Source organism: Bacillus rossius, chromosome 13 (assembly GCF_032445375.1).
Source record: "Bacillus rossius redtenbacheri isolate Brsri chromosome 13, Brsri_v3, whole genome shotgun sequence".
Lineage (NCBI taxonomy): Eukaryota > Metazoa > Arthropoda > Insecta > Phasmatodea > Bacillidae > Bacillus > Bacillus rossius.
In genome coordinates, this window is record NC_086340.1 from 34,713,651 (window position 1) to 34,740,698 (window position 27,048).

The window sequence follows — 27,048 nt, forward strand, 5'->3', positions numbered from 1 at the left end:
TTCGTGATAAGGTAGAAAATTCGGTTTTCATTTTAAATCACCTTAAACTTGGCGATTTTGACCAATTGGTGTTTAAATGTGCCAAGTTCGGGGGGCTGTAAAAGAGGCAGAAACAGATATGAATCTGAATCTGGTATACTTAGTTGTACCCAGAGTAGCGTAGTTTAAGGTGGTGTTATTCGTGATAAGGTAGAAAATTCGTTTTTCATTTTAAATCACCTTAAACATGGCGATTTTGAACAATTGGTGTTTAAAAGTGCCAAGTTCGGGGGGCTGTAAAAGAGGCAGAAACAGATATGAATCTGAATCTGGTATACTTAGTTGTACCCAGAGTAGCGTAGTTTAAGGTGGTGTTATTCGTGATAGGGTAGAAAATTCGGTTTTCATTTTAAATCACCTTAAACCTGGCGATTTTGACCAATTGGTGTTTAAATGTGCCAAGTTCGGGGGGCTGTAAAAGAGGCAGAAACAGATATGAATCTGAATCTGGTATACTTAGTTGTACCCAGAGTAGCGTAGTTTAAGGTGGTGTTATTCGTGATAAGGTAGAAAATTCGTTTTTCATTTTAAATCACCTTAAACCTGGCGATTTTACCTATAGGTGTTTAAATGTGCCAAGTTCGGGGGGCTGTAAAAGAGGCAGAAACAGATATGAATCTGAATCTGGTATACTTAGTTGTACCCAGAGTAGCGTAGTTTAAGGTGGTGTTATTGGTATATAGGTAGAAAATTCGGTTTTCATTTTAAATCACCTTAAACATGGCGATTTTGAACAATTGGTGTTTAAATGTGCCAAGTTCGGAGGGCTGTAAAAGAGGCAGAAACAGATATGAATCTGAATCTGGTATACTCAGTTGTACCCAGAGTAGCGTAGTTTAAGGTGGTGTTATTCGTGATAAGGTAGAAAATTCGGTTTTCATTTTAAATCACCTTAAACCTGGCGATTTTTACCTATGGGTGTTTAAAAGTGCCAAGTTCGGGGCGCTGTAAAAGAGGCAGAAACAGATATGAATCTGAATCTGGTATACTTAGTTGTACCCAGAGTAGCGTAGTTTAAGGTGGTGTTATTCGTGATAAGGTAGAAAATTCGTTTTTCATTTTAAATCACCTTAAACATGGCGATTTTGAACAATTGGTGTTTAAAAGTGCCAAGTTCGGGGGGCTGTAAAAGAGGCAGAAACAGATATGAATCTGAATCTGGTATACTTAGTTGTACCCAGAGTAGCGTAGTTTAAGGTGGTGTTATTCGTGATAGGGTAGAAAATTCGTTTTTCATTTTAAATCACCTTAAACCTGGCGATTTTTACCTATGGGTGTTTAAAAGTGCCAAGTTCGGGGGGCTGTAAAAGAGGCAGAAACAGATGTTTATAAATAATTTTTCTTGTTAAATGCACATTTACCATATCATTTCTTTATGTCCTTCTTGCACTGAAGCCGTGGATCATTTTCGTTCGGTTTTATCGTGCTGCACTATAATTATGGTACGCGCTGGAAAACGAATCTGAGATTCGAATCTAACTTCACCTGAGTGGTTCAAGGGGGGACCCACCACAATGCCAAAATGCCAAATTGACCACAACGCTGACAGCTAGAAAACTGCTGTGTACCACAACGCCGAAATACACTAACGCCGAAAAATGTCATTGCAGGACTGCCACAAAGGTTAGGATAGGTTAGACTAGGTTAGGTTAGACTAGGTTAGGTTAGACTAGGTTAGGTTAGACTAGGTTAGGTTAGACTAGGTTAGGTTAGGTTAGGCTAGGCTAGGATAGACTAGGTTAAGTTAGGTTAGGTTATATTACGCTAGGTTAGGTTAGGTTAGGTTAGGTAAGGTTAGGTTTGATTGTGGTATTTCGGCATTAAGGTACATTTAAGAAACACACACAAATTCATACAGTTGTTATTTCGGCGTTGTGGTACACAGCAGTTTTCTAGCTGTCAGCATTGTGGTCAATTTTGACATTCGGCGTTATGGTATTTCGGCGTTGTGGTCAATTTTGACATTCGGCATTATGGTATTTCTGCGTTGTGGTAACGACCTGGTTCAAGGTCATGGTGATCTAGTTCTGTATTGGTATTTTACAGTCTTGAACATTTTTATAATAGCTTCTGATGTCTAATTATTTTTACTTACAAAAGCCTTTCAACAAGTCTTTTAACAATTTTCACCCGGTTGACTTAGTTACTATTTATGTGTGATTTGATGTATTTTATTTAATTTAAAAGTTATTTTTATAACAGGGTTGCTACGAGCTTGAAATTCCAAATGCCTTAACAATTACAGCTTTTCCAGATCTGAATTGACAAGTTTCCCTGACCCAGAGACAAATCATTCCGCGGCTCACTTGTATTGCTTTTTTTGGGGGGAAAGACATATGAACCATATGTGCTTTCAAATGCCTTAGTTAATTAATGCCATTTTAGATATATACACGTGTTTTAATAAAATTGCTACAGATTCACCTAAAGCTATCAAATGTAGGCTATCAAACTTGCATGTAAGCATCCGGAAATTAGTTCACCCCCTTTGTGTTTAGAGTAAAAATATCAGGGTTTCAGAAAACGGAAAATCAACAAAATTTTGTGATAAGTAAACGTTTGAGCAGTTTCTGAGGTGCCTGAATATTGGCAGAAATGGTATCTTCAGTGTAATTTTGCTGCCACAAGAAAAAATTATAGAAATATTTTGTGATTTGCCTGACTTTCCCCTATTTTCCCAGTTTTCAACATCTGTAGCATCCTGTATAACTAAATTTTTACATGTGTAATTCATAGTATTTTTGCAACATTTCTAGGACAACGGGTAGTGTTTTGGGGAAAAGAAAGAACGAGATGCAGACGTGCGAATTGGCTGCAACAATTTTCCTGACAGTTACTGAGATGTTTGTGTGCTTTTTGTATATATTCTTATGATTGGAAAAATTGCAGGTATTAACTCCCACAGGAAGTTGTAAATTTATAAGGTTATTGGGGCTAGCTAATCAGAAAGGATTTGTATATTTGTTTTTTTTTTTTATAGACATGCCTACATGTAAGGTAATGTATTCTGTGTACTGATGTGTCCTAGTAGGCCTACGTAAGAGGTGTGTAGTGATTGGCCAGTGTTGTCATGTGGCTTCCTCCTCCCTGCGTGGCTGTAATAGTCTAAGATCCGGTATAAGACATTTATACCCCCATCATTTATTAGTGATAAAGAAATAAATGATAGATAATGTACACATTGACATATTGCGAATATGTTGCCTAGTTGAATTGCGTGCGGGTAATAATTAAATAATTAAATTTTTAATAAAATTTATTAAATTAGAACATACCTACCCAAAAGAATTGAAAAAGTACAAGTTGCATTCTTCCCCCTCTGCGCAACTGTGGAGTTGCCAGGTATAAGCAGGTTACTGATATACTCTCATCAGTTATTTAATCGTATATTACATAAAATGAAAGCTTATTTTATTCTGAATCTAACTGTATTAGTTTGCCTAGATAAAAAGTTGATCCAATCCAGGTTGCCTAGATTTTAGTTGTAAATTTTAAACGCAAGCTGTGAGAGTAACAGAGATGTGTTGCGCGCGCAACACCATTTATTATTTATAAATGAATAATCATTTTTCTCTGAGCAACACTTCCAGACATAGCCTGACTTGTCTCCTGCTCTATGTGCACTTTGTGCGCTATAGACGGCCCCTGGTGTACGGCACTATCTGGGGCAGCAGTTAGTTGGATCTCGTTCAGCATCGGGGCCGGATATACACGCAAACCACAGAGCCTTCACCATTTTTACCAGCACTGTTACAATAGTTAATCGTTATGAATTTGTTTCCATCAACTCTGCAGCTGGCCCCCTTCGGCCCAGCTTTTATCCACTGGCTGTTTAACTAATCATTTCAGCCTCTACCAAGAGGCGTTTCGGTTAGTAAGTAATTCTCAGCTTTTTCCTTTGTGCACATGACCCTGAGGTGGTTCAGGCTTCCAGTAACATCGTACTTAGCCGCATTCCTTTTCAGTTTAGCTCTCACAGGGCCGCCTACAGGCTGAAAGTGCACCTAAACATTCTAACGAGTTATTTAACGTGGGACTTTGCGACGGGCAGTGTACCACCTACATGGCTGTAGGACTACAGCCCTCTGTCCAGGTATTAAGCTGGAAACTGTATTTTAATTATGTATAACTATGCTGCAGACATTCTGCATGCTACTTCTATGTGTAAATTTGTAAGTGTAAATGTAACAGACTCCAAGGGCCATTCGCCTGGACATTGCACCAACCGTGGTCTTAACTACCACCCTCATTACGTCGAGAAATTTACACGTGATGTTGTGTTGTATTTGTGCCTAAATGTAAACTCGCATGTTGAACCACGCTTATGTCCGTGACCATCCAAACTGCAAGCAGGACATCTGTAATGCCTCACTTTCAGCAGTCACACATCGCTCCTTGAACTGTGTAGAAACAAAAATTGCGCCCTTAGCGTCCTTGCCGCCAAACAATGCCGAAATACCTCACGAGAAGTAAACTGTTATGATTGTGTGCAAAAAGCACATTCGACTTCTGTGCTGTGCGTGTGCAACTGTACTATTTACATGCTGTTTGCGTGCTGTTGCGAATGTAGAGTAGGCATAAGCCTAGTGTGTGGCCAAAGCGAGGCTTATTTAATTTTTAAAAAAATAAATGGAGTGAGGTTAGTGGCGTTTAAAACTGTTGGTCGCATATAATTATAAACTAAAACTTGCTACTACCAAACATGCGCATATATTTTCACACCTGATTCACTTTTACACGTCCTACTTATACGTACACTTACCTCAATTAAAAATTCATTATCTATTATTATACCATACTTATTTCAAATCCTTCGCTGATACACAAACCAGCAACAAAAACAAACATAAACACTGTCGCCACTTTTAGAAACTAAAATCACCGTAACCCATGGAGGTATCGTACTGTAACCAACTTCAAAACATTTTCGTGCCAATAATCTATGACAAAAATATTTAGTTAGGTTTTTTTTTTTTGATTGGCGGTAACGAGATTTTGCTTTTACCACCCTATCTCTTAAATTAATACATGATAAGTTTCTGCATAGAAAAAGTTTCTGCATGCGATCTTAAGTCAGTTCTTAGATACAAATAAATTAAATGAAATTAACGCCTTGAGATAGTCTGCGAGCTGGATTGTGGAAAACTTGTCATCAGTCTCCAGGCAATCCCATTCACTATTTTATGCTATTTAACATCAACAAAATTTTGAGTTAAATATTTTTTCAATACTCATCAAAGTTCAACTTCGAGAACATTTAGAATTCTATATTTTTTCGTAGAAACTGAAACTTCCTTTTCGCTTTCAAACCAAAAATATTATAGCAGTAATGCAGACTGTCAACAAAGTAAGTGCAAAAGCTTTGTTTGAAATAAACGAATTCCATTTAGTTATTAAGTTTAAAAAAAAGTTGAAAAATAATGCGCTGTCTTTTGCTGTTGGTTTATACTAACTTGTATGTTTGTGGCGCTATCTAACAATTGGTTTTGTACTCTCAATTCTGTTTGATATATAGGGCCAGTCAATGTCTGGTCGTGTTTATGACGTCACAACCTAAACATTGCTCAGCTCAGCTGTAGATCGTAGTGTGTGTAGTCTGTGTGAGGTTTTGGGTGCACGCAAAATTTCTTCGGAAACTATCGTGTGCCTTGCGAAATTTCATCACGGCGACCCTTTAGCAAGCCTGGCCTCAAGCGGAGAGTCTGACGACGGTGGGCTTGCTCCGCCACCGCGTAAAAAATCCCGTCTTGTGGACGATACAATGCAGCAGGCAGCAAATGGCTGCACGCAACGCAATGGAGTGTCCGAAGACCATGAAGAGTCGTCTAGTCAACAGAATGGCACCGAACTCTTGAATGACACTAACGCAATTAACGGGGGACCAAATGGAAATATCTCCAGTACAATAGACAAGACAAATCAAGACATTGTGCGGCTTATTGGCCAGCATTTGAAAGCAATAGGGCTTAAGTATGTCGTGAATATATATATTTTTTAATATCTTAACCATTTTTTTTTATTAGTAATTTATTATAGTCGAAGGGCTGTGTTAGTTGCTAATCTCTCGTGATGTGCATAAGTTCTTCGTGAAAGGTTTTGCTTCTCAAATATCCTTTCAAGCCTGATACGGTGTGAATGTTTTTGTTTACTACTACAGCTGTTTGATGCTACAGCTGTTTCATGCTGTTAACGTTTGCAGTAGGCAAGATCAATATGATAGAAAGTTCACCAAACGAACATTTTACCGTCAAACTAAAGTTTTTTTTTACATTTTTACATAAATGTTATTTGTGTTGAAGTGCAATTTATCAATGTGTAATAATTGTGCTCAACTTGTCATTTACTAAACAAAGAGCTGTCAAAAATGGTTTTTGGTTAGATTCAATTTTTCCGTGCACTCATTGTTATATGTGCGCACCAGATTTTCCCCTGCCTCACTGTTTGCATTTTCACATGAAGTAAAAAAAAAAAACTCAACAAAACCATTCTGAGTCTGAGCACTCAGGCTTTTTTTTTTTTTTTTTTTTAAATAATTTGTAAACCAGCTTTATTATATAATAATTTAGTTTACTGAGTCTCTTTAAACAATTAATTTGTATGTCTGAAAAAATTTATATTAGTCCTAAGTTAAACCTAGTTTTTACTATATATAAAAACATCAGACGGTACTTCTCTTCATTTATCATATTTCTTAATTGATAGTGTAAAACATAAGGTAATATAACTAAGATAACCAGCTTTTCTGTAAAGTAATAAAAATTCCAAGAATACTTCTCTTGGTCACTAGGGAAACTCCAATATTTACCCTGTAAACTGTTTTTCTATATTCATACTGGTTTCTGAAAAGTCACAATTAATAAATTACATTACAATACCGGTGCAGTGATACAGCCACCTTTTGTTCCTTTCCCGTGTGGGTCTGTGTGTTTATGATTTGGAGAGCTTTAGTTAAATTGTGAAAACGGTCAATTATGTTAGGTTAGCTACATTATAAATACTCCAAAACAATGTGGATGGTTAGTTGGGTTCGTATAACTACATAAAAAATACTGTGAAATCATGTGAATGGTTGATTAGGTCAGGATGGCTACAACTTAAATTGGTTATTTTAAGCAACCATTAAAAATATTTTACATTATTTTTAATGTAGCTATGCTAACCGTTAGGGTAATTATAAGACATAGCTGCTTTTTATAACGGGAAGAAAAAAATCGGTTGTCACACACTCTTAAGTCCCTAAATTTACTTCTAAGGGATTGTTTCGTAATTTGTACCAGTTTTTGAAAAAATTAAAATTTTATATTTTACATTACAATACCTGTGCTTTTACGCTGCCAGCACCATTCGTTTTTACCTGCGATAAATAGGAATACATGTTTTCCATATACTAGAGACGTTCCTGAATTAACCCTGCACAAAAGGTTTCTTAATTCCTACTGGTTTGTGAAAAAGTAAGTTTACAGTATACATGACAATACCTATGTATTCATGCAATCGCAGACATGCATTGTGTATGTTTACCTGTGTGGGTTTTTTTTTTTGAGAACTTTGTTAATGTTGGTAGGTGTTGTAATAGTGAAATTTGTTTAAATAACGACCGTATTGCAGTTGTAAAGAATTTTTAATGGTTGTATTTCTTGTAGTTTTATTAGAATAAGTATGTAATTGTATTACTAAATGTTTGTTTTGTTAAATTGTATTTAAAGTACGTACTATTTTAAGTCACGTTTAATGAACAAGTCTAATGGGATCCTAAAATTTAATTTGAATTATTAACGTCATCTATTTTCTGTGAGAAATACGTGCTGTGCACAGTAGTAGTTGACATATTGAATTTTGCAGTCTTTCCAGGGAATTCTTTGATTACAGCCGTTGTATATTCTGTGTTCGTTATGGCTGGTGTTTCACATATTCAAGTTTATCCCCGGATCCTGATATTATCCTGTTGTCTTGATCCTGTGTTACAGGATGCTTGCTGTTTTAGTTTAGTATGTCGGAAAATCCTGCACCTAAAATAAATTGTGAAATAAGAAAGAATTATAATTGTAGGTTAAAAAAAAAATCTTTTTATTCGACCTACAATCATAATTCATTATTATATGACAATATTTTTTTATGTACGAGATCTTCCGACGTACTGAATTAAAACAACAAGCATCATGTACCACAGGATCATGCCATTCGGATCAAGCCTTTAGATCCAGGGATAAACTTCAATTAATGAAATGGAAAAATTTGCATATTTTTAATTCTCCATAGTTGGCTACAATTGTGCTAAACAGAGATACACGATTGCGGGTAAACAATGACTGGCAACAGCAGTGTGAAAACACAGGTATTGCAATGTAAGCTTTAAAATGTTATTTTTTAATGAACCATTAGGAATTAAGGAACCATGTTTTACAGGGTAAATTTATGGACGTCTCTAGTACTTAAAACATATTTTCAGTTTTTATTTACTTTTCTTTCCTTGAAGCCACGATGCCGGATGCTGGTATAGTAATCTAAGCTATAAACTACCTAATTTTTTTCACAAACTAGCTGGAATTAGAAACCAATCCCACATGGTAAATTTAAGGACGTGTGTATTGTATGAAAACCAGTTTTCAGATTTTTTTCTTTCTGTTAAAAAAAGCTGCAATGTCCGATAATTACCGGCGATATGATTAATCCTGTGGTACATGATGCTTGCTGTTTTAATTTTAATACATTGAAAGATCCTGAAAGAACAAAAATATTATACAATGTTATAATTAGATTTTTATTTGATCTTATAATGCAATGATTCATTTTTACATCAAATTTTTCGTTTATGGCAGAATCTTTAAATGTACTAAATTAAAACAGCAAGCATCATGTACCTCTGGATCAATGTATTATCATGTCATTATGATCAGGAGGTATACTTGGATATGCAACACAAAACTTTTTACCTAGTAGGCCTATCCCAACTGACCGTTCACAATGTTTTGAAGTAATTTTAAGAAAGCTAACCAAATTTAATAACTATTTTTGCCATTTAACTCAATTTCTCCAAATTATTTACACACAGACCCACACGACGACCGCATCAATGCACACGCATTGTAAAGTAAATTATAAATGGTGATTTCTCAGAAATTAGTAGGAATTCAGAAACTCTCTGTGTTTGAGAAATGTATTTTTGTAATTTTATTATTACTTCACGAAAAAGCTGTGCTGTAAGAATATTACCAAAGGTAAGCTATACATATCTATTTAAGGAATGTTCTAGGAGGAGGGGTATATTCGCAAATACAAATAAAAATCCGAAAATGCATTTTTGACTTTTGAACTAATTTTTTTAACCTTCCGTAAAATGGTATAAAGCCATAATTTCATCAACTCTATACTTGTGACAGAATTTTTTTTTAGGACCTAGTATATTCATTGAATAGTTATAGCAAAATGTTTGCATGTTGTCTGAAATGTTGATATGTGCAGTTGTAAGTCATTGCAAAGGTAAGTTATTTAATAATTCTTCGTATTTTGTATTGTTGGTAGTTGATTTCATAAATATATGTTTCCGAGGTTAGTTTTTTGCCCCTTTTTCTGATTTTTGCATAAAATTAAGGTTTCCTGTGTAAAGTCAGTTGTATTTGTACATAATGATTAATTAGTACCTATGAAAATAATGTAGCTAACCTAACCACAACATTAAAACTTCTAAACTACTCAAAATATCACAGTGCTGTTTTACAGAATTAGGTATTATAAAATATTCAGAAATGCATTCTCAGATTTTTATTGGCCTTTTTTTTTTTTTTAGTCCATTCCTCTGCTAGATAATCATTAAATTTGTTTTTTTTTATTTTAAGGAAATAATTTTTAAGTTGTTGGTAACAACACAAACATTTTCAACTATCCTTTGGAAAATATTTTATTTTGTAACAATGCACATTTAACTTAATTAAAGCCTGCTATACAGCCACTCTTGACTGGCAAATAAGTACTTATAGTAGTATTGTTGGTAATTTTCCTGTGCAGCATATAAAGAATGTATATTTTATGGCCACAAAATCAAGAGTTAGGATTTGATGAATAGACGAAACCAATTTTAAGTTCATAATTACTACTATTTAATGTGATTAACATAGTTTTACAAATCTATATCTCATATGCTTTTAATGTGCCCTTTTATAAAATATAAATAAAAAAAGTAACACCTTAACATGCCCAAAAGCCCTTCTTAATAATAATTTCACCAATAATTTCATCTTTTCACATTCAGTATTAATGCATACTAAGAATAATTTCACCAATAATTTCATCTATTCACATTCCACATTAATGCATACTACTTTTGATTTGCCCTCCAGTTTTCAAATTAGTTGTTTTGCCTTACTAGGATTGAGTGGCTAGTTGCAGTATGAATTTTTCATCTACAAGGCTATTTCATGTAACCTCAATAAATAAATTGCTGATAGGCATAATATATAAAACTTTACCATTAAAAAATCTGCCACTATCTCACAATTTTAGAAAGGACAGTAATATTGCAATATAAACTTTATAGTAATAGGTAGATTAATTTTGTAAACAATTTATGTTAAATTTAATACTTTAAAATAAAGTATTGTTTCTTTTATGAATGCTATCATGATTTTTGTATCAACCCATCCTCACTTAAAAATTTATAAGTTATAATATTACTATCGTTACATATCAAATTTTTGTCATTGCATTATCACAAATAAGGGGAAAAAAATTAAACTTAATTACAGGTTGACTTACAACAATATTTTTAATCTTGTTTTTATTCCATGTAAAATCTTTTTGATGGTTGTATTTTTGTGTGCATATTTGGTTAAAATTATATATTTTTTGAGTGATATTGTAATTATTTTATATAGTATCTAACTATTATTATCATATGTACAACTTTTAATTAAAAAATACCTACTTTACCAGATCACACTAAAACATTATTTCAAACGACAGTATGGAATGTAAGATTTTTATAATGTTCCAATATATTAAATATTAATACATATTATTTTTTGAGTTCATGATGATGCATTCCATCATTGAAATTAAGGTCAATAAATGGTAGTTCTTTTAATCTTCAAATTCAATTTTATTTTTTCCCTTACACATTAAAAACCTTGTAATTTTCAGTATTCAATGTTATCAAATTCTGTTTTTAATGTTAGTGTCATTTAATTTATGTAATTAAATACACGTATCAGAGGATAAATTATAATAGCGGGCTAACATAGTTTTAAACTGTTCTCATTCAAAAATTTTAAACTCACTTTATTTAGAATAAGCTTTTTATTACAACTTCCACAACTCGTAAAAGTATTGTTTCAGTAGTGATGTTTGGATATATTCATCGAATTTCGTAGTATGGCTGTTATTTTTCAGTCCATAAAGTGGATGAGGTATTTTCGGAAGCATAATTTGGCTAATTGATCTGAAGGTAATAATAAGTGACTGTTTGGGTTTTGGGCTGCTGCCATTGCCATCATAACAATTTTTTTTATTTTCTATTTATGTATTTAATTAGTTTATATTATTTCAAGTCATTAATATCACGAGTTATTTCAGAGTTGTTAGTGAACAAGTCGTTTCAGTGTTTGTAATATGAGTTATTTTAGTTGAGAAACAGCGCAGGAAAATCGTCTGAGTTGGCAAGTGTGGGGAACCTTATTTAGTCTGTCAGTCCTGCATTTAAGGTGTTAAATGATTTAACATTCTCCAAAAACTAAAAATGTATTCTTGATTATGTAGTGAACTGTGGTGTTGTTTGGAGGTGTGTTGTCCTCAGTTGTGTTTTCATTTTTCATTCCCTTGCTCGAGAGGGCTCGGTTGCAGGCGGAAGGGGGTCCAGCAAATGTTGATCAACAGTTGATTTCTCAAGCTGTAGAAACTTCTAGCGCAACTGAGTCCCGTGCTAACTTTACCTTGCGAAACAAACAGCTAGAATACCATTGGTTGAAGCAGCTCTTAGATGTGTGAGACTTTTGGACTATCTGGATCATTGCAATCGCGTTTGGTTTAAAACTGTCCATTTTTAGGATTCTGTTCTCAACAATACAAAACCCTATTGCTGAGGGCAACAAACAAGCCCTAAACGGATGTCACAGGTTTTAACTCACTAACGTAATACAGACAGTTGAAGTTTGCAGATTTTCATAGTGTGTGCATTGCTTTGACCCACCATTGAGCAAAGTTTTTTTATATATTTATTGAGGCACCTAATAGAGAAGTCTATATTTTTGTACATGGAGTGGTCACATGTCATCGTAAAATTCTTAATAAGTATTACTTAACCATTTTCTTATTACTTTCTTTGTGACTTTTAACGATGGTTACAGCTCTTCTTAGTTGGTCGTTTAGACAGTGTGTCTTTCTTTAGCTGGGAAACTGCAGCAGTTAAGGGATTCAAAATATTTTTGGGTTCTGAGACCTCAGCAATACTGTTATTACCTAGGTCATTGGCCATTGGTCGATCATTTGTGAGATGTGTTTACCTTTGATTGAAAGTCTCCCCTCCACATAAACTGTGGAGCAATCACATAAGCAAAATTTTAGACTATATTAAAATGAAGCCACATTTTCTTTAATGGTCTCTGGTAATAGTTATACTTATGAAATACGTGTCAAATTCTGGAAATGATTGACATACAAACAAACATTCTAAGAATACTTCCACATAAAATAGTTTGGAAGCTAATGGCAAACCTTCATATGCATGGTTCGAAACCCATCAAGCAACACTGTTGGAAATTGCTAGAAGTGGATCAGGGGAGGGGGGGGGGGGGTAGGTGTTGACAGGATATTTGTCTCCCCTTCCCACTTCACTTCCTCCTCCCTTCTCTCTCTTTCCAAAATATTAAGACACTGGGTGAAATAACTTCTGAAGTAAATTTTGGGCAATTTTTTTTTTATTTCAAATAGTTACAAAAGACAGATACTTTGTTATTAATACCTAACTTAATGTGGATCTAGTATCTGGACTAGTTATTAGTATGTAGCTATTAAGACAAATAAGCTTAATGTCGGGAAATCTCAGAACTGTTATTCTGATATATAATTAGTTGATGTCCCAATTTTTTATTTTTTTTATTTCAGTTTTATTGAGTAGTAAAGTATTTGTATAGCTGAAAAAAGCATATTTACCCGTGAGCATTGAAACATTTTTTTGAGGGAGCTTCGCCAGTGAACTGCCCGGTGTTTTTTGGAAAGAGGGTGTTCCGGATGCCCCTACGCCCCTGCTGCCAGGAGTATGTCCTGTTTCCACCCCCGGATACTGCACCATGACTAACCCACTAGGGCGACACACAGAGGTCCACATGCAACAGCACAATCATAGCTGTGCAGATAACATCCTGGTTAGCAGTGCACACACACGCAGTTGTAGGATGGATTGTGCAAAACTACTGTTCGAGAGTAGCAAGGAGAAGTTGAAGTGTTAGCCGAAGTAGGCGACGGTTAATTATTATTTTCAACGTTTCAGATAGTGATGTTTCCCGCCTGCCCCTCCGCACTATCATGGGTGTTCTGAATGTAATAGCTCAGACATTTTTATTCGATATTTACAGACTAACGTAAAAAAAAACCATGACTGCACGGCAGCTACGTCAGACAACGAACACCCGATACTGCTCCTGGAAGCCTTTGACTTCACAGGGGACTTAGTTTAGTGTGAATTGTTATTGACCTCTGTGTCATATTGCTCTTTGTAAAGACAGTTGTGGTGATTCTAGAGACTCTTGGTAGCTGAGGTTATCAAGCACAGAAGAATACCTGGTATAGTCTGTCTCGCATAAGTTTTCTTAACTTTGACAGTTCTTGAAAGCCGTGCCTATTGTCTAGTATCCTTCTGCCTTTGTTGATCTGTAAACTGCGTTTTTAAACAATTTCATATGGGGTTGCCAGTATCATGAAATATTGGAGGTCTGCGAATTACCAAAAAAAATATTCAGTATTCGCAAATAATTTGATATTCAGTATTCATGAATGATTTGACATTCAATTAGACATTTCAAATAGAATCGTTTTTTCAATTTTATTATTTTTTTTTTTTTACCAATAGATATGCCTACACCATGTCGGACACTTTAACAAATAATCAATGATTATGATTTAAAAGTATTAATAATTATCTATTGTATGTATGTAACCAGATCAACAAAACAACTTTGCTTGAAACTTAAAATTGTTTAAGAAAATCCATTGCAAGGTTTTTTTTTTAAATTTCCTTTATCTTTCACTTCTTTGTAATGGTTCTTTTTTTTTATTTGACTCTATTTCGGATCAATTTTTCTTGAACTCTTGTGAAGTGTGGAAAAAATAAATTTTCTCTGTATCTTAAAATTTGATTACAAAAATATTTGATATTCGTGAATATTATGATAGTCAATTCAAAATAAAAATAACAGGTTTCACAGAAGCCTAGTAAACATTGCTTGACAAGTGACAGATGTGAAGTGTGTACCGGTGGTACTGCTTCAGAGAACAGTCAAATTTAATACAAGTACACAGTCTTTTTGTTTCTGCAAATGTGACATTTTTCTGCAATTTCTGCCTTCAGCTTGTCAACTAATGATGCGTAGTTATGTTATTCTTTTTCCAAAATAATTTATTATTATTTTATTATTATTATTATTATTTTTTGGTGTCGCAGACGTTCATCGTCACCCGAGCTGGTGTGGCCATGTTTGAACTGAGCTGCCCGAAAATCCCTGTGGTAAATGATGGCGCAGAGTCGCTGTGCACGTCCAACTTGTCTTCAATTAGCGTAGGCGTATTGCCTTTCAAAAACAAATATTTAATGACACTTCGATACACATTTTTTTCATTATCACAAAAATATGGGTATCGACTCACGAAAACGATGGTTAAAAAAAAAATTCACGTCCAAAATGCTGAAATTTCAGACAATATATTCCAAAACATGACTAAACACATACACCAATTTTCGTTGACGAGTGCTGCCATCTTTATGTTGCAGTCAGAAACTTTTCATACAACCCTCGTTAATCTCAGGATTCAGAGTTGTGTAGGGATGAAATGTTCTTTGAAAATTTTTGTTTGCGGCCTTGCAGCTATGATTTCGGCATCTAATTCTGAAGTTCTTTACTTGTGTGTTACTCTCGCACAATCAGCATTTTTTGTGTTCAAAGCACAGTACTCCTGCAGTTCAGTACCCTTCACCAATTTGATTGGCAGTGGATATTTTATAATCGTTGGAGGATCAACCTCTTAGGCAAACACCATAAATTTTTATGTCCATTGGCAATTTTAGGGTTGGCTTGAAAACTAAACTCAACAGTTAAAATAGCTACACACTGCATGTTTTACCCAGGTTTTGAACCCAGAACCCTTCGTGCTGAACATAGCTCCTCAGAAGGTGACTAAACTTGTTGATATCATCACATGTAATATTCATAATGAGGTCTTTACGATCGGCAATAACATTATGTTCAAGGAAGAGGAAATTTCGTTTGGGAAAAGCATATAGCTGCTCCATATTAAATTAAAATTGGTATAAAGGTATTTTTTTACCTGTGAAAATGTTTGCTTCCAGAAAGTGTGTACACAGCTAGAATGAAAACTGTTGAGATGGTAATAGTTAACTAGTTTGTTTTGCCGTTGGTTAAAAAAAAATGTTTATGACTCTTATTTTGAAGATAGATGAGAATCTGAAATTCTTTATACTTTTTCACATCACAAGAATTCTGTTCAAGTTTCCAGTTTATATCATTGCTCATAATGTTTTTCTTTGTGATTTTTTTATTTTTATTTTACCTGTTTAAAATATTTTTATTTCAAGAGTATGGGTTTGAAATGTGTAATGTTTTTTTGGACATATGCCATTGCTCTTTACATTGTATGTCATAATCAAAAACAAAAAAGATAAATTGGCAAACTCACAGAAAACATGTCAAATGTTAAAAGCATAGACACCTTAGAAGATTCAGTATAAGAAAGAAGTCAGAAAATTACAGCACAGACGGACACAGGGTGCTGACATCGGCGAGACAGTTGCAACACGAACAAAAAACACCCCCCCCCCGGACAACACAGCGATAAACATACAAGCCCAAAAACGACATTAAACAGATAATGTGGACAGCTGAATTTGTCCATCTGTGCTGCAATATTTCTCTAATTCCTTCCACAGAATTTTCTGTGCTGTCTATGCTTTTAACATGTTACATTGACTGTTTTTAGCTTGTTTTCTGGGCATTTGCATTTTTATCCACAACCATCACCCAGGTGTGTAGTAATGCAGTAGGCACAATACATCCAAAAGCTTGATAAAATATTAAACCACCCTCAAATAAGGGTAATAAATTAATGTTTATTTTTGAAACGTGAAAAGTATCATGGTCAAGGTACTATCCTGGACTAGTATAAATTCAATTTTCACTAGGAGTTTACGAGTATTAAAAAAGTATATGATTTTTGTGAATAATTTAATATTGAATTTGATATTTCAATTCAAATTATTTTTTTGATTTTACATTACTGATATAGCACGTGGGACTCACTCACAAAAACTTTTTAATGAAAAATTTTTTATATGCTAAAAATAATTTGTGATTTTGGTAAAAAAATTATTAAAGATGTTGTGTTATTATGTATATACTCATTTGCTTCAACAAAACAACTTTCAAACTTAAAATTTATTGGCTTAAGAAAATACATGATCACTGCCGCAATTTTTCACAAATCTCTTCCAAATTGATACATAAAATATAAACATAGAAAATCTCCGAAAATTGGGAAGGTTGTTTGAAAAACCGAAAAATCACTTTAACTCTCATAATATGGAGAACATCACATTAGTTTGAATATATTATAATTTGTAGGAGCAGTACCAAAAACTTTTGTCTAAAAACATTTTTGATACAACCAACCACAACAGCAAGGGGTGGAAACAACAAGGGTTGGAGGGGGGGGGGAACCCATAACTCTGTTCGTTGGCACTCCATCAAATTCATTCAAAGTGTTTGTAAATCTTATAATTTTTATCTAAATCTTTTGTCTGAAACAATTTTGGATAAGACAAACCATTGCTGCAAGGAATTGAAAATAACAGTGTTTGAAAGTTAAAAAAAATCATAACTCCCTTAAGATGCATATATTAGATCAATTTAAATTGTTCGTAAACTTTAAAGATATTATCTAAAACTTTTGTCCGAAACTTTTTTGATAGAATGAACAATTGCTGCAGGGGGTTGAAAAAAAACAAGGGTAGAATTTTTAAAAATTCTTAATTTCTGTACCATGTACACTATCAAATTCGTTCTAATTTATTGTAAAAACTTGAGTTATTATCTACCTTTTTTGTCTGAAATAATTTTTTTTATATGACTGTAAGGGGTGGAATAAACAGTGGTTGAATGACTAAAAATTCATAACTCCTTTATTAGGCACACCATCATATCCGTTTCAATTGTTTGTAAATATTATAATTTTATGTAAAACTTTTGTCTGGAACAATTTTTGATAAAACAAACCATTATGGCAAGGGGTTGAAGAAACCTGGGGTTGGAATAAGAAAATAAAATTTCCCTACCATGTGCACTACCGTATCCATTCTTATTTTTGTTTAACTTTTTAAATATTGACTAAAGCTATTGTTAAAATAAATTTTTATCTAACCAACCATTACTACAAGGGGTGGAAGTAACAAGGTTTGAAAGTAAAAAAAAAGATCATTAATTTTTTTAAAATAGATTTACTATCAAATCCTTTATAATTCATTGTATAGATCCTAAACTGAAACAATTTTTCATAAAACAAATTATTACTGTAAAAACAGGTTGAAATTAAAAAAAAAATTCAACATTTCTTAGTATCATATTCATTTGAATTTATTTTAAACCGTGGTGCAAAGATAATGTTATAGGACTATGTTATTAGTGCAAGGGATGAAAAATATTGTTTTAAGGTCAAAAAAATTAAATAATAACTTGGCATATATTAATTAATTATTTGGCATAAAATATTAAATTTGTTTTAAGTTTTTCAAATATGGATACATTGTGTTAGAAATAGTCGTAATATTTTCGCTGCATGTAAAATGAGTAAATATTTAATCAATCATTTTATAATTTTCGAGAACGTAAATATGTTATTTCCATTAAGTTCTTCAAATGTTCCAGAAGCTTATAGAATTTGCCAAAATATTTCCAGAAGAAATAGGTACTTCGAAATCTACCTACGACTGTCGGTTGTGCCGAAAGGGATTTTTTTTTTTTATTTTACACTACACTATTATGGTTCCATAAATGTTTCTATCGTCTTAATTTTACTTATTATGCAATATTTTTTCTTGGACTTGTGAAATTAAATAAAAAAAGTTAACTGCATGTTTGTATTTGATTAAAAAAATATTTGATTTTTGTGAATAGTTTTATATTTGATCCAAAATTAAATTCAAATGAAAAAAAAAAATAGTATTTGCTAAAGCCTAATTTAAACCAGGCTTCCAGATATCACCCGCCTACTTAGTAGCGAAGTGCAGTCGAGAGTGTTGAAGTTGCCTGCACCAGGGCAGTCAAGAGAAATCAAGGGCCCGGGGACAAGTAATTTTTTCTGGCCCTTTCCTTTTTATTTAATACTAGTTAATACCCAGTATGCATTGGATGGAATTGTTCAATCAATTTGATTTTTGTAATATATATATATATATATATATATATATATATATATATATATATATATAAAGAGAGAGTGAGAGAGAGAGATTTCACTCCTTTATATATCTATATCTGTCATACTATAGCAATGAAAATATTACAAATCTACTTATTTATATTTTTATCTATTTTTTTACTTTGAACGCAATTGGTGAAGAACTTTCTGAGATTTAAGATTTTGAACGAGCGAATAAACATTTACATTTTTATTTATATAGATACAACTATATAAAAACCAAAATTAAAGACTGCAAATGTTACTGTGGCCATAACCATAAATGTATTCTGTGCTTACTGCCTTACTGTAAAAGGTTTTCCCATGTGTTCTGTTAGCTTTAGACTTGTAACTTTTCGCCTCCCGCCGGGGTGAACCCGGGGTGGCCCACGGCCCTGGCCTGTGCCGCACCCTGAGCCGACTGGTGTTTTTGCTGCAGCCGGACGGCGGACGTGCTGATGCAGGAGTCGGGGTGCCGGCTGGACCACCCGGCGGCCGCCAAGTTCCGGCAGCACGTCATGGATGGAGAGTGGAGCAAGGTAGGGGCGGGGCGGGGCCTCGAGTTGTTGGGTCACAGGGCTGCGCCCCGGAGGAGCGGCATCCGGTGCTCCCATTTTCCATCGCCAATGTATCATTTAATAACTGAAGATAATTTAATGTACATTAGACAATAACTTGTTTTCTGAAGATTGGTAGGTACTGTTAAAACAGAAATTTATTTGTCCTATCAGTTGGTAAAGGGCAGCGTGTTTGTGTGTTTCATTTAGTTCTGTTTGTAATTAAAAAAGTTGATAAAAAAACTTTTTTTGTGATGTTCTGTAAAAAAATTTTCCAGTTATATAAAAAGGTTTCCCAGAAATACTTCTTTGGAAAACTAACAGCATTGACAAGTTAAATGAGTTGGGGAGAAATGGGGGTGTCCGACTCACGTTTACTACTTGCAAAAAATTCAGGTTCCGGAATTGAACCCGGATCGCGTAGATAAAAGGCGAGTGAACCTACCACTTTACGCACTTCTCTCAGCGCTACTCCCACCTCATTAACCCGTCCAAATAGTACTTAGCGTATTTCTTTGCAAATATGTGTGATGGCATCCTTATTAAAAAGAAAATCTCTGTCCTCCAAGCACAATTTTTAGCCAGCGTATTTCTTTGCAAATATGTGTGATGGCATCCTTATTAAAAAGAAAATCTCTGTCCTCCAAGCACAATTTTTAGCCTAGGGAACCAAAAAAGTCACGTGGGACTAAATCTGGTGAGTAAGGAGGATAGTCAAGAAGTTCAAACAGCAATTCGTAGATTTTCGCCATGAAACCGCTGAGGTGTGACATAGTGAAGTTTTTCTGGTGAAACCAAAAAAATTTTTTGTCTGCGAATGTAGCCATTTTTCTGCAATTTCTGCCTTCAGCTTATCAAGTAATGTTTCTTCCTTTTTCAAGATAATCAGTTAAACTGCTCCAGGACTATCCCAGAAAAAAGTTGCCATCACTTTTCCGGCTGAAGGAATAGTCTTTGCTTTTTTTGAAGCTGATTCCCCCCTTCACAGTCCACTGTTTTGACTCGTGTTTTTGTTTTTGGAGTGTAAAAGGTGAATTAAAGTTTTATCTATAGTAATTTATTGGTGCCAAAACTCTTGATTTGTTGCACTTAAAATGTACCAACAGAGCTTTGGAAATGTTCATTCGACTCGTTTTTGGTCCGGAGTGGGCAGACGTGGTATCCAACAATGGACAGCTCTCTCATGCCTAAATCTTCATTCAGTATGTGACTAACACGTTATTTGGACATGTTTATAACTTTTGCTCTCTCTCTAACCTCAATTCAATGGTTGTCTAGCACCATTTGATGAACTTGAGCAATTTTATTGTCTGCAGTTGCAGTTTTTGGCCGTCCCAAACGTTGAACATCACTCAAGCTGGTACCGCCACTTTTAAATTCAGCTCCCCAAAATTAACTGTTGTTAAATATTGGTACACTGAAGGTCCCCATTCACAGCGTCCAACTCATCTTTAATTTGCATAGGCGTATTGCCTTTCAAAAACAAATATTTAATGACAGCTCAATACTTGAACTTTTTTTTTCACAAGAACAGGTGCATCAATTCATGCAAAAAAAACTGTGTGTCCAAAATTGCTGTAATTTCAGAGAGTACATTCAAAAGCATGTGCAAACACATTCTCCAGATTTTGTTGTTGAGTGCTACCATCTTCATGTTGAGGTCAGAAACATTCCAGGCAACCCTCGTACATTTGGTATGCAAGGGGGTAGGGGATGACATCCTCATACTCTCTCTCATAGTCATATAATAATTTTTTATTCCATGCTACCAAATATATTGCAGTTTATCTAAATACATGTATATTCTGGCTACAACACTGAAATGTTTCCTTGTTGTGTTCCTGAATGGTTGAGAGTGCGACATTTTGTATCAGGTTTTTATATCAATTTTAGCATACAATGTGGATTTTTGAACAAAGGTGTGTGCAATTTGTATAAAATACTTGGTGCACGAATCACTTAATAATATTATCTGCATAGTATGTGACACATTCTGCTTTTTATGAGAACAGTTTTACAAGGAACAGCAAAGGTTAGTGTGTGAAAGCTGATCCTGTATTATACTGGTCAGAAACAGATATTAATGATTTTGTTCTCCTGTTATTTAGAAATGTACAGTATTTTTTCATTTGTATTTTCATTTTTAATTTGCAAGGAAAGTATATCTTATTCCACGAAAATTCAATGCATTTTACAAAATATTTAATATATTATATGTTTAACAGCAAAGGTTGATGAAGATTGGTTGCTTGGAAGGAGCCACTTTTGTCACAGCCTGTATTTTAAATTCAATCATATCAGCCAGTTGCAAATTCAGTGAAATACAGAAATAATTTAAGAATTGAGAATATAAATCAAACCTAGTCTTAAAAGATTGTTTAGACCAACAGTAAGGTTTCCTACTAAATGTTAATAAATGCAATGCCATTTTTCACCTCATTTGTAGTGTTTAGTTTAGTAATTATTTGTTGCTTCTTTTACAGGCTGACAATGACTTGATGGAACTTAAGTCGTTGCTGGAAAGCTCATCACACAGCTTAGTTGTAAGTATTTTTAGCATCCTATAAATTTTTATATTTATATTTTCTCTTCAATTTGTGTATCGAAATGTTATTAGGCCATTAATTAATTCCATTGTAGTTGGGTGGCATCTCCCTGTGTAACCATCAACTGATTGGTAGCACTCAGTAATGTTGCATTAAGTTTCATGTTACTAAGTGTTGCCAAGCTGAGGTGTAGTCCCAATTTTGTCCGGGGCAAGGAGTCAGCTCTTAGGCCGGGCACACACAATCAGGCAAGATGCGACACAACATGACATGACACCGTACGATGCCTCGCGACAGCTTAACATTGTATTTTATTTCTTTCCACATTCTTGAATTAAATAGTTGTCGTGATACTCTTTCAAATATGGATTTTGTAAAAATGTATTTCCAGTTCGGAACATAATAATCCATCTGCATCCAGCTACATACTGAAGAAAAATTAATTAAAATACTTTACACGTGAGTATTTACTGAAATTAAAGTTCCAATCAAATACTAGTCAGCTATAAACTCACTATTGCATGTCCTTGTTGAAAGTTTTTATACTCATGCATACGCAAAACACTGCAGCCATCAGACAGACAGTCTGCTCGCGACTAAGATGGAGCAGTCATTTGGTGTTGTCGCTTCATGTCTGGATCTCAATAGTTTTGTGACATTGTGCCACATCTGATTCTCTGTGCGTTACTTTTATATAAATATATGGGAGTTGGCTACTATCAGACAAAATGTGGTCATGTTTGTACTGCCACGTGGTTTTATAATGGATAATCAAGAAAGTGGTTTTAAATTTTCCCCATATCCTATATACAGTTATGCTCATCACTGACTTGATTATTGTGTAATGCTGTTGGCTATATAATTTTTATTGCTCTTTGCTATCATGTACCTTCTAGCATTGGCACCGAGTCCATGGCGTAATTCTGTTTTCATGCACTTACAGTGTAACATTTCATTGCTCTTTGCTAACCTGTTCCTCCTAGCATTGCTGCTGAATCCGTGCGCAAAGATAATATTTTGACTACATCTTGGTGTTGGGTAAGCCATTTTCCTGCACATCATTGGTGAGTTAAGTATCTTAAGGCGATTGGTGCATGGAAAATATTACGACAAAACTAATTTAACTGTACATATTTATTTTTGATGCTTCTTTTTAAGACATAATATACCTAGGATATTTTTAATAAACTTTTTTTTACTGAGTTATGTCATTTTAAATGCATTTATTTTTATTCCAAGCCAGAATTATTTAGAAAACACATAATTATGTTAAACTTAAGTATAGTTCAAGAAACGAGTGTACGAATAGGTTTCTGCACATATAAAAGTAAGAAGAAAAAATTTTCATCGTCAAAATTACAGTTTAATATTGACAATTTCCATTGATCACTGCTGGACTACTTCAGGAGCGATTTAAAGAATAAATTTAAATGAAAATGAAAACATAATTGGCAGAACACTATTGAGTTATGTATATATTTTCATATCCTTTTGTTTTTGATACGATCCGACTCAAAACATGCCCTCTGGAGTGACAGTTCTAGTGCTGCGTGTAAAACTCTCGCCGCCGGGAAGAATGTCCCCGCGACGTGGCGCTGAGGGCGGCGTTTGTCGGAACCAGGTAGTCCGGCGGAGCTCCGGCCGGCGGGCCGCAGCCTGCGGGTGGGGAGGGGGAAGAATGGGGTGTAGAGGGATGACGAGAGAGGAGACCGAAGAAACGGTCTGTCAAGGTCGCGCTCATGGAGCTAATATACAGTAATACATCTGGAGAGGACAACGGAAGACAAGCAGAGGATGCGAAGTGAAGCCGGGTATCAGCTTCCTACGCTGGAAGAAAATGAAAAAGAGCCAAACACGCCTCGCGCGGCCGAAGAATCTTCCAAACTAAACTCGCAACAGCTCCGAAACTATCAAAACAATCAAACTGAAAATTTTACTGGAGTATCTATAAACATTTTTCCCCACATCGCTTTAATATTTTTTTCGAAACATGAATGCTTTCATTTTTAAAAATTAAATACTTATTTACTGCCAAAAATTTTTGTGATTACGCAGAGTAAATTACAACATCGAGGAAAAATTTTTGTTTGCAATTGTAAGTGGGGGACACTAGCGTATGAAATAAGGAAGAAGCCTCAAATTTTATTTATATACCCCTTTTGACGCATCAACCCCATACTTTTATTTTTACAGAGAGTTGAAGTGGGAATAATGTTTCAGTGGGTAACACTACCGACATATGTCTTCGGAACGCACTTCTTTTTGTTATTATACATCTCAAAATTTATAATTTCATACACAATGTTTATAAAAACGAATTCTTACTTACCTCATTTAATCTATTACAAACCTCTTGTAATATACGTGTATTAGTAGACAGGGTATGTTGATTTTAATCAGCATGATTTAAATCGTGATTTAAATCATGATTTAAATCATGTGATTTTTTTTTAAATCACGTGATTTAAATCATAATTTAAATCATCATGTGATTTTTTTTTAAATCAGTGAATAGAATCAATTTATAATATGAATGTTAATTTTTCCTATACTGTATTTTTTAAAAATCAAGTAATCATGCCTGCTTACCATATTTACTCGCATAATCGTCGCAGCGATCGCAGGGTATAAAAAATCCTGATTTTTTTAAAGAAATCAAAAAAATCAGATTTTTTTGGTTAAAATCAGATTTTGTTGATTAAAATAGGATTTTTTTGATTAAAATATAAAAAATTATAATCTGTGTAATATACAGTACATTTTCGTGACTTTCCTCTACAGTGATTCATAATAGATTAACTCATTTTGCAAAGACAACTAGCTTAATTTTCTTTCTGTGAAATAAAATTTTACTTTGCATAGTATTTTAAGGAAACATTAATGATGTAACTTTATGAAAATTTTTAGTACAGTATCACAGTTAACATTAGTAACAAAAATAAGGAAGTGCTATACAAAATAACTATATCTCTAAAATATATACATATAATCTTAAATGTAACTGTCACTTCTGTCATCCCTTTGTTCCAATTGTTCTAGATAAAAGTGATTTAAAACAAAACCACAATTTCCTTTTTTTTTCTCTTCTCAGAATTGCACATATACAAAAGTAGTCTATGTAAAAAAACTTCAACAAAATATTACTTATTTAAAATTTTAAACAAAAATACAAGTTATGCAGCTTTTTCTGTACCCAGTCGATTTCTTAATTTTGACTGAACCAAACCAAATGTCGAAAAGATTCTTTCCACTGATGCAGATGACGCAGTTGCTGTTAACAGTGGTTCTATGACATCCATAACTTCAGTAGTATCTGAATTGATGTTCATTTTCCACCAGTCTATTGGCGACACTTTTGAGATGACATTTTCATCGAACAAAAAGTTGTGGAAGGGAGTAGATTTTGCTTGGAACTTAATAATTATGGGCAATAAAGACTTAATGTGTTTGTATCGGTTGTTTGCAAATGAAAGAGCTTCAGATCGCTCATCAGCTGTCAAATGTTGACCACAGAACCGTGGGTCTACAAGATATGCCAGGAAATGTGCTCCATCCAGTGCCTGATGGTAGCGACTGGAAAATTTCTCCATGCTGTCTGCATTCAGGTTTTCATGTTCAAGACATTGTTTTAGACTTTTCCACACATCAACAGCAGTGGAAATTGTACTGCTATCTTTCTGAACCTTATCGAGTGCAATGGCCACTGGTTTCAGACACCTCAGCATATCCTCTGCGTTCCTCTTTATAACGACATTCATCACTTTTCTGTAAATATTATCATTAATTGCAGTGCAATTTTCTTCACAGATTTTCACGAGAACTGGCCAGTATTTTATGTATGCTGACAGGCAGTCAACTGTTGTGTTCCAGCGAACATCTTGAGGTAGTATAAGCTGTTGTCCACCTTCTTGCTTGTACTTAGCGTGTGCAAAATGATTATTGCGGAAGTACTTAACAATCTCTACCACATGTTCTTTCACATTAGGTACCTGCAAATCTTTAGCTAGTAGATTCAAAAGATGTGCTGAACAACCATATGTGATAAAATTTAAATCTTCTTTTTCTAGGTCTGAACGCATTTTTCTCACATTTCCAGTGTTGTCTGTCACAATACTGCGAACTAAACACTTGAATTCACGTTCACATTTGGCTACAGCAGCTTTCGCTACATGTACCAAATAATCAGCTGTGTGTGAATGACCTGATGTGTCAATTGTATCTACCAGATAAACTTCTCCTAAACTGGCAGTTACAGCTACACAAATGATAGGATCATTATGGATATTTGACCACCCATCTAAACTTAAGCATACAGTTTTTCCTTCCAAACATGTCGCACACTTCTCTCTCTCGGCAGTGTATAAAGTATCTAACAGATCACCCCCAATCTGAACATGAGTGGGTGGTTTATATCCAGGACGCAACAAACTTACCATCTTCTTGAATTCTGGGTGATCTACTTGCCGGAAAGGAGAATTTGTAGCATATATGTATCGAGCAACCTGTTCATCAAGAATACATTTTTGATTACTGTTGGTTTTTACTAGATGTGTGTCAACAAGGGTTTGATGAAATTTTTTTTTAATCTCACTATCGCCATTGTTTTCATTGTGATGTGTTCTCTTCGTTTGCATAGAAGGCCCTTGGGAAGTCGAAGATGATATTTGCCCACCGGTTTTTCTCACAATGGCCAATGAATCGTTACCTGTGAGAAGAAACATCAGATATTATCTTTCACTTAGTGATGTACAAAAATTTAAGACTCAGTCCCACTTGCCATTTTTGTGTTATTTATTGTTTTACTTATTTAAGTTGTTTTGTAAGCACATATTTAGAAACTGCTACGATAGGGAAGGGAGTTGGAAAAATATATTATCTTACATTACAAACACTAATTTTTAACCACTGGCATGCAATTGTGATACACTTAGTCAAACATATTAGTCTTGTTGATATCTGGGGACTAAATATCAAGTCACTTGTAAATTCTGAACTCTCTTTTCCACAAATTCCAATGAAGCAAAGCTTATGAGGTGAAAATAGAAATGTTAACTATGTCAAGGGAGGCTGAGCCTTAAGAGTAATTTAATGAATGCTGTTAAACATTTATTCAATGTCCTGAACAAAAGACTTAACTTTTTTTAAGTTACAACAATGGCCAGGCTCTAGTTTTATGCTAACGCTCTGAATAAATTAATATAATTAAATACATAAATGATTAGATACAGGGGCCA

General features: G+C 34.2%; 1 protein-coding gene across 1 annotated transcript in view; it reads left to right on the top strand.

Moving 5' to 3' along the window:
- Positions 1-5,560: 5,560 nt before the first annotated feature.
- The window catches only part of LOC134538444 (WD repeat-containing protein 26), a 103,435-nt gene continuing 81,947 nt past the window's right edge, over positions 5,561-27,048 (top strand). Inside the window, exons 1-3 of the mRNA XM_063379771.1 lie at positions 5,561-6,009; positions 19,151-19,250; positions 21,752-21,811. Of these exons, the coding sequence (XP_063235841.1) occupies positions 5,801-6,009; positions 19,151-19,250; positions 21,752-21,811 (369 nt within the window). The 5' untranslated portion in view covers positions 5,561-5,800. The remainder of the gene's footprint in view (positions 6,010-19,150; positions 19,251-21,751; positions 21,812-27,048) is intronic.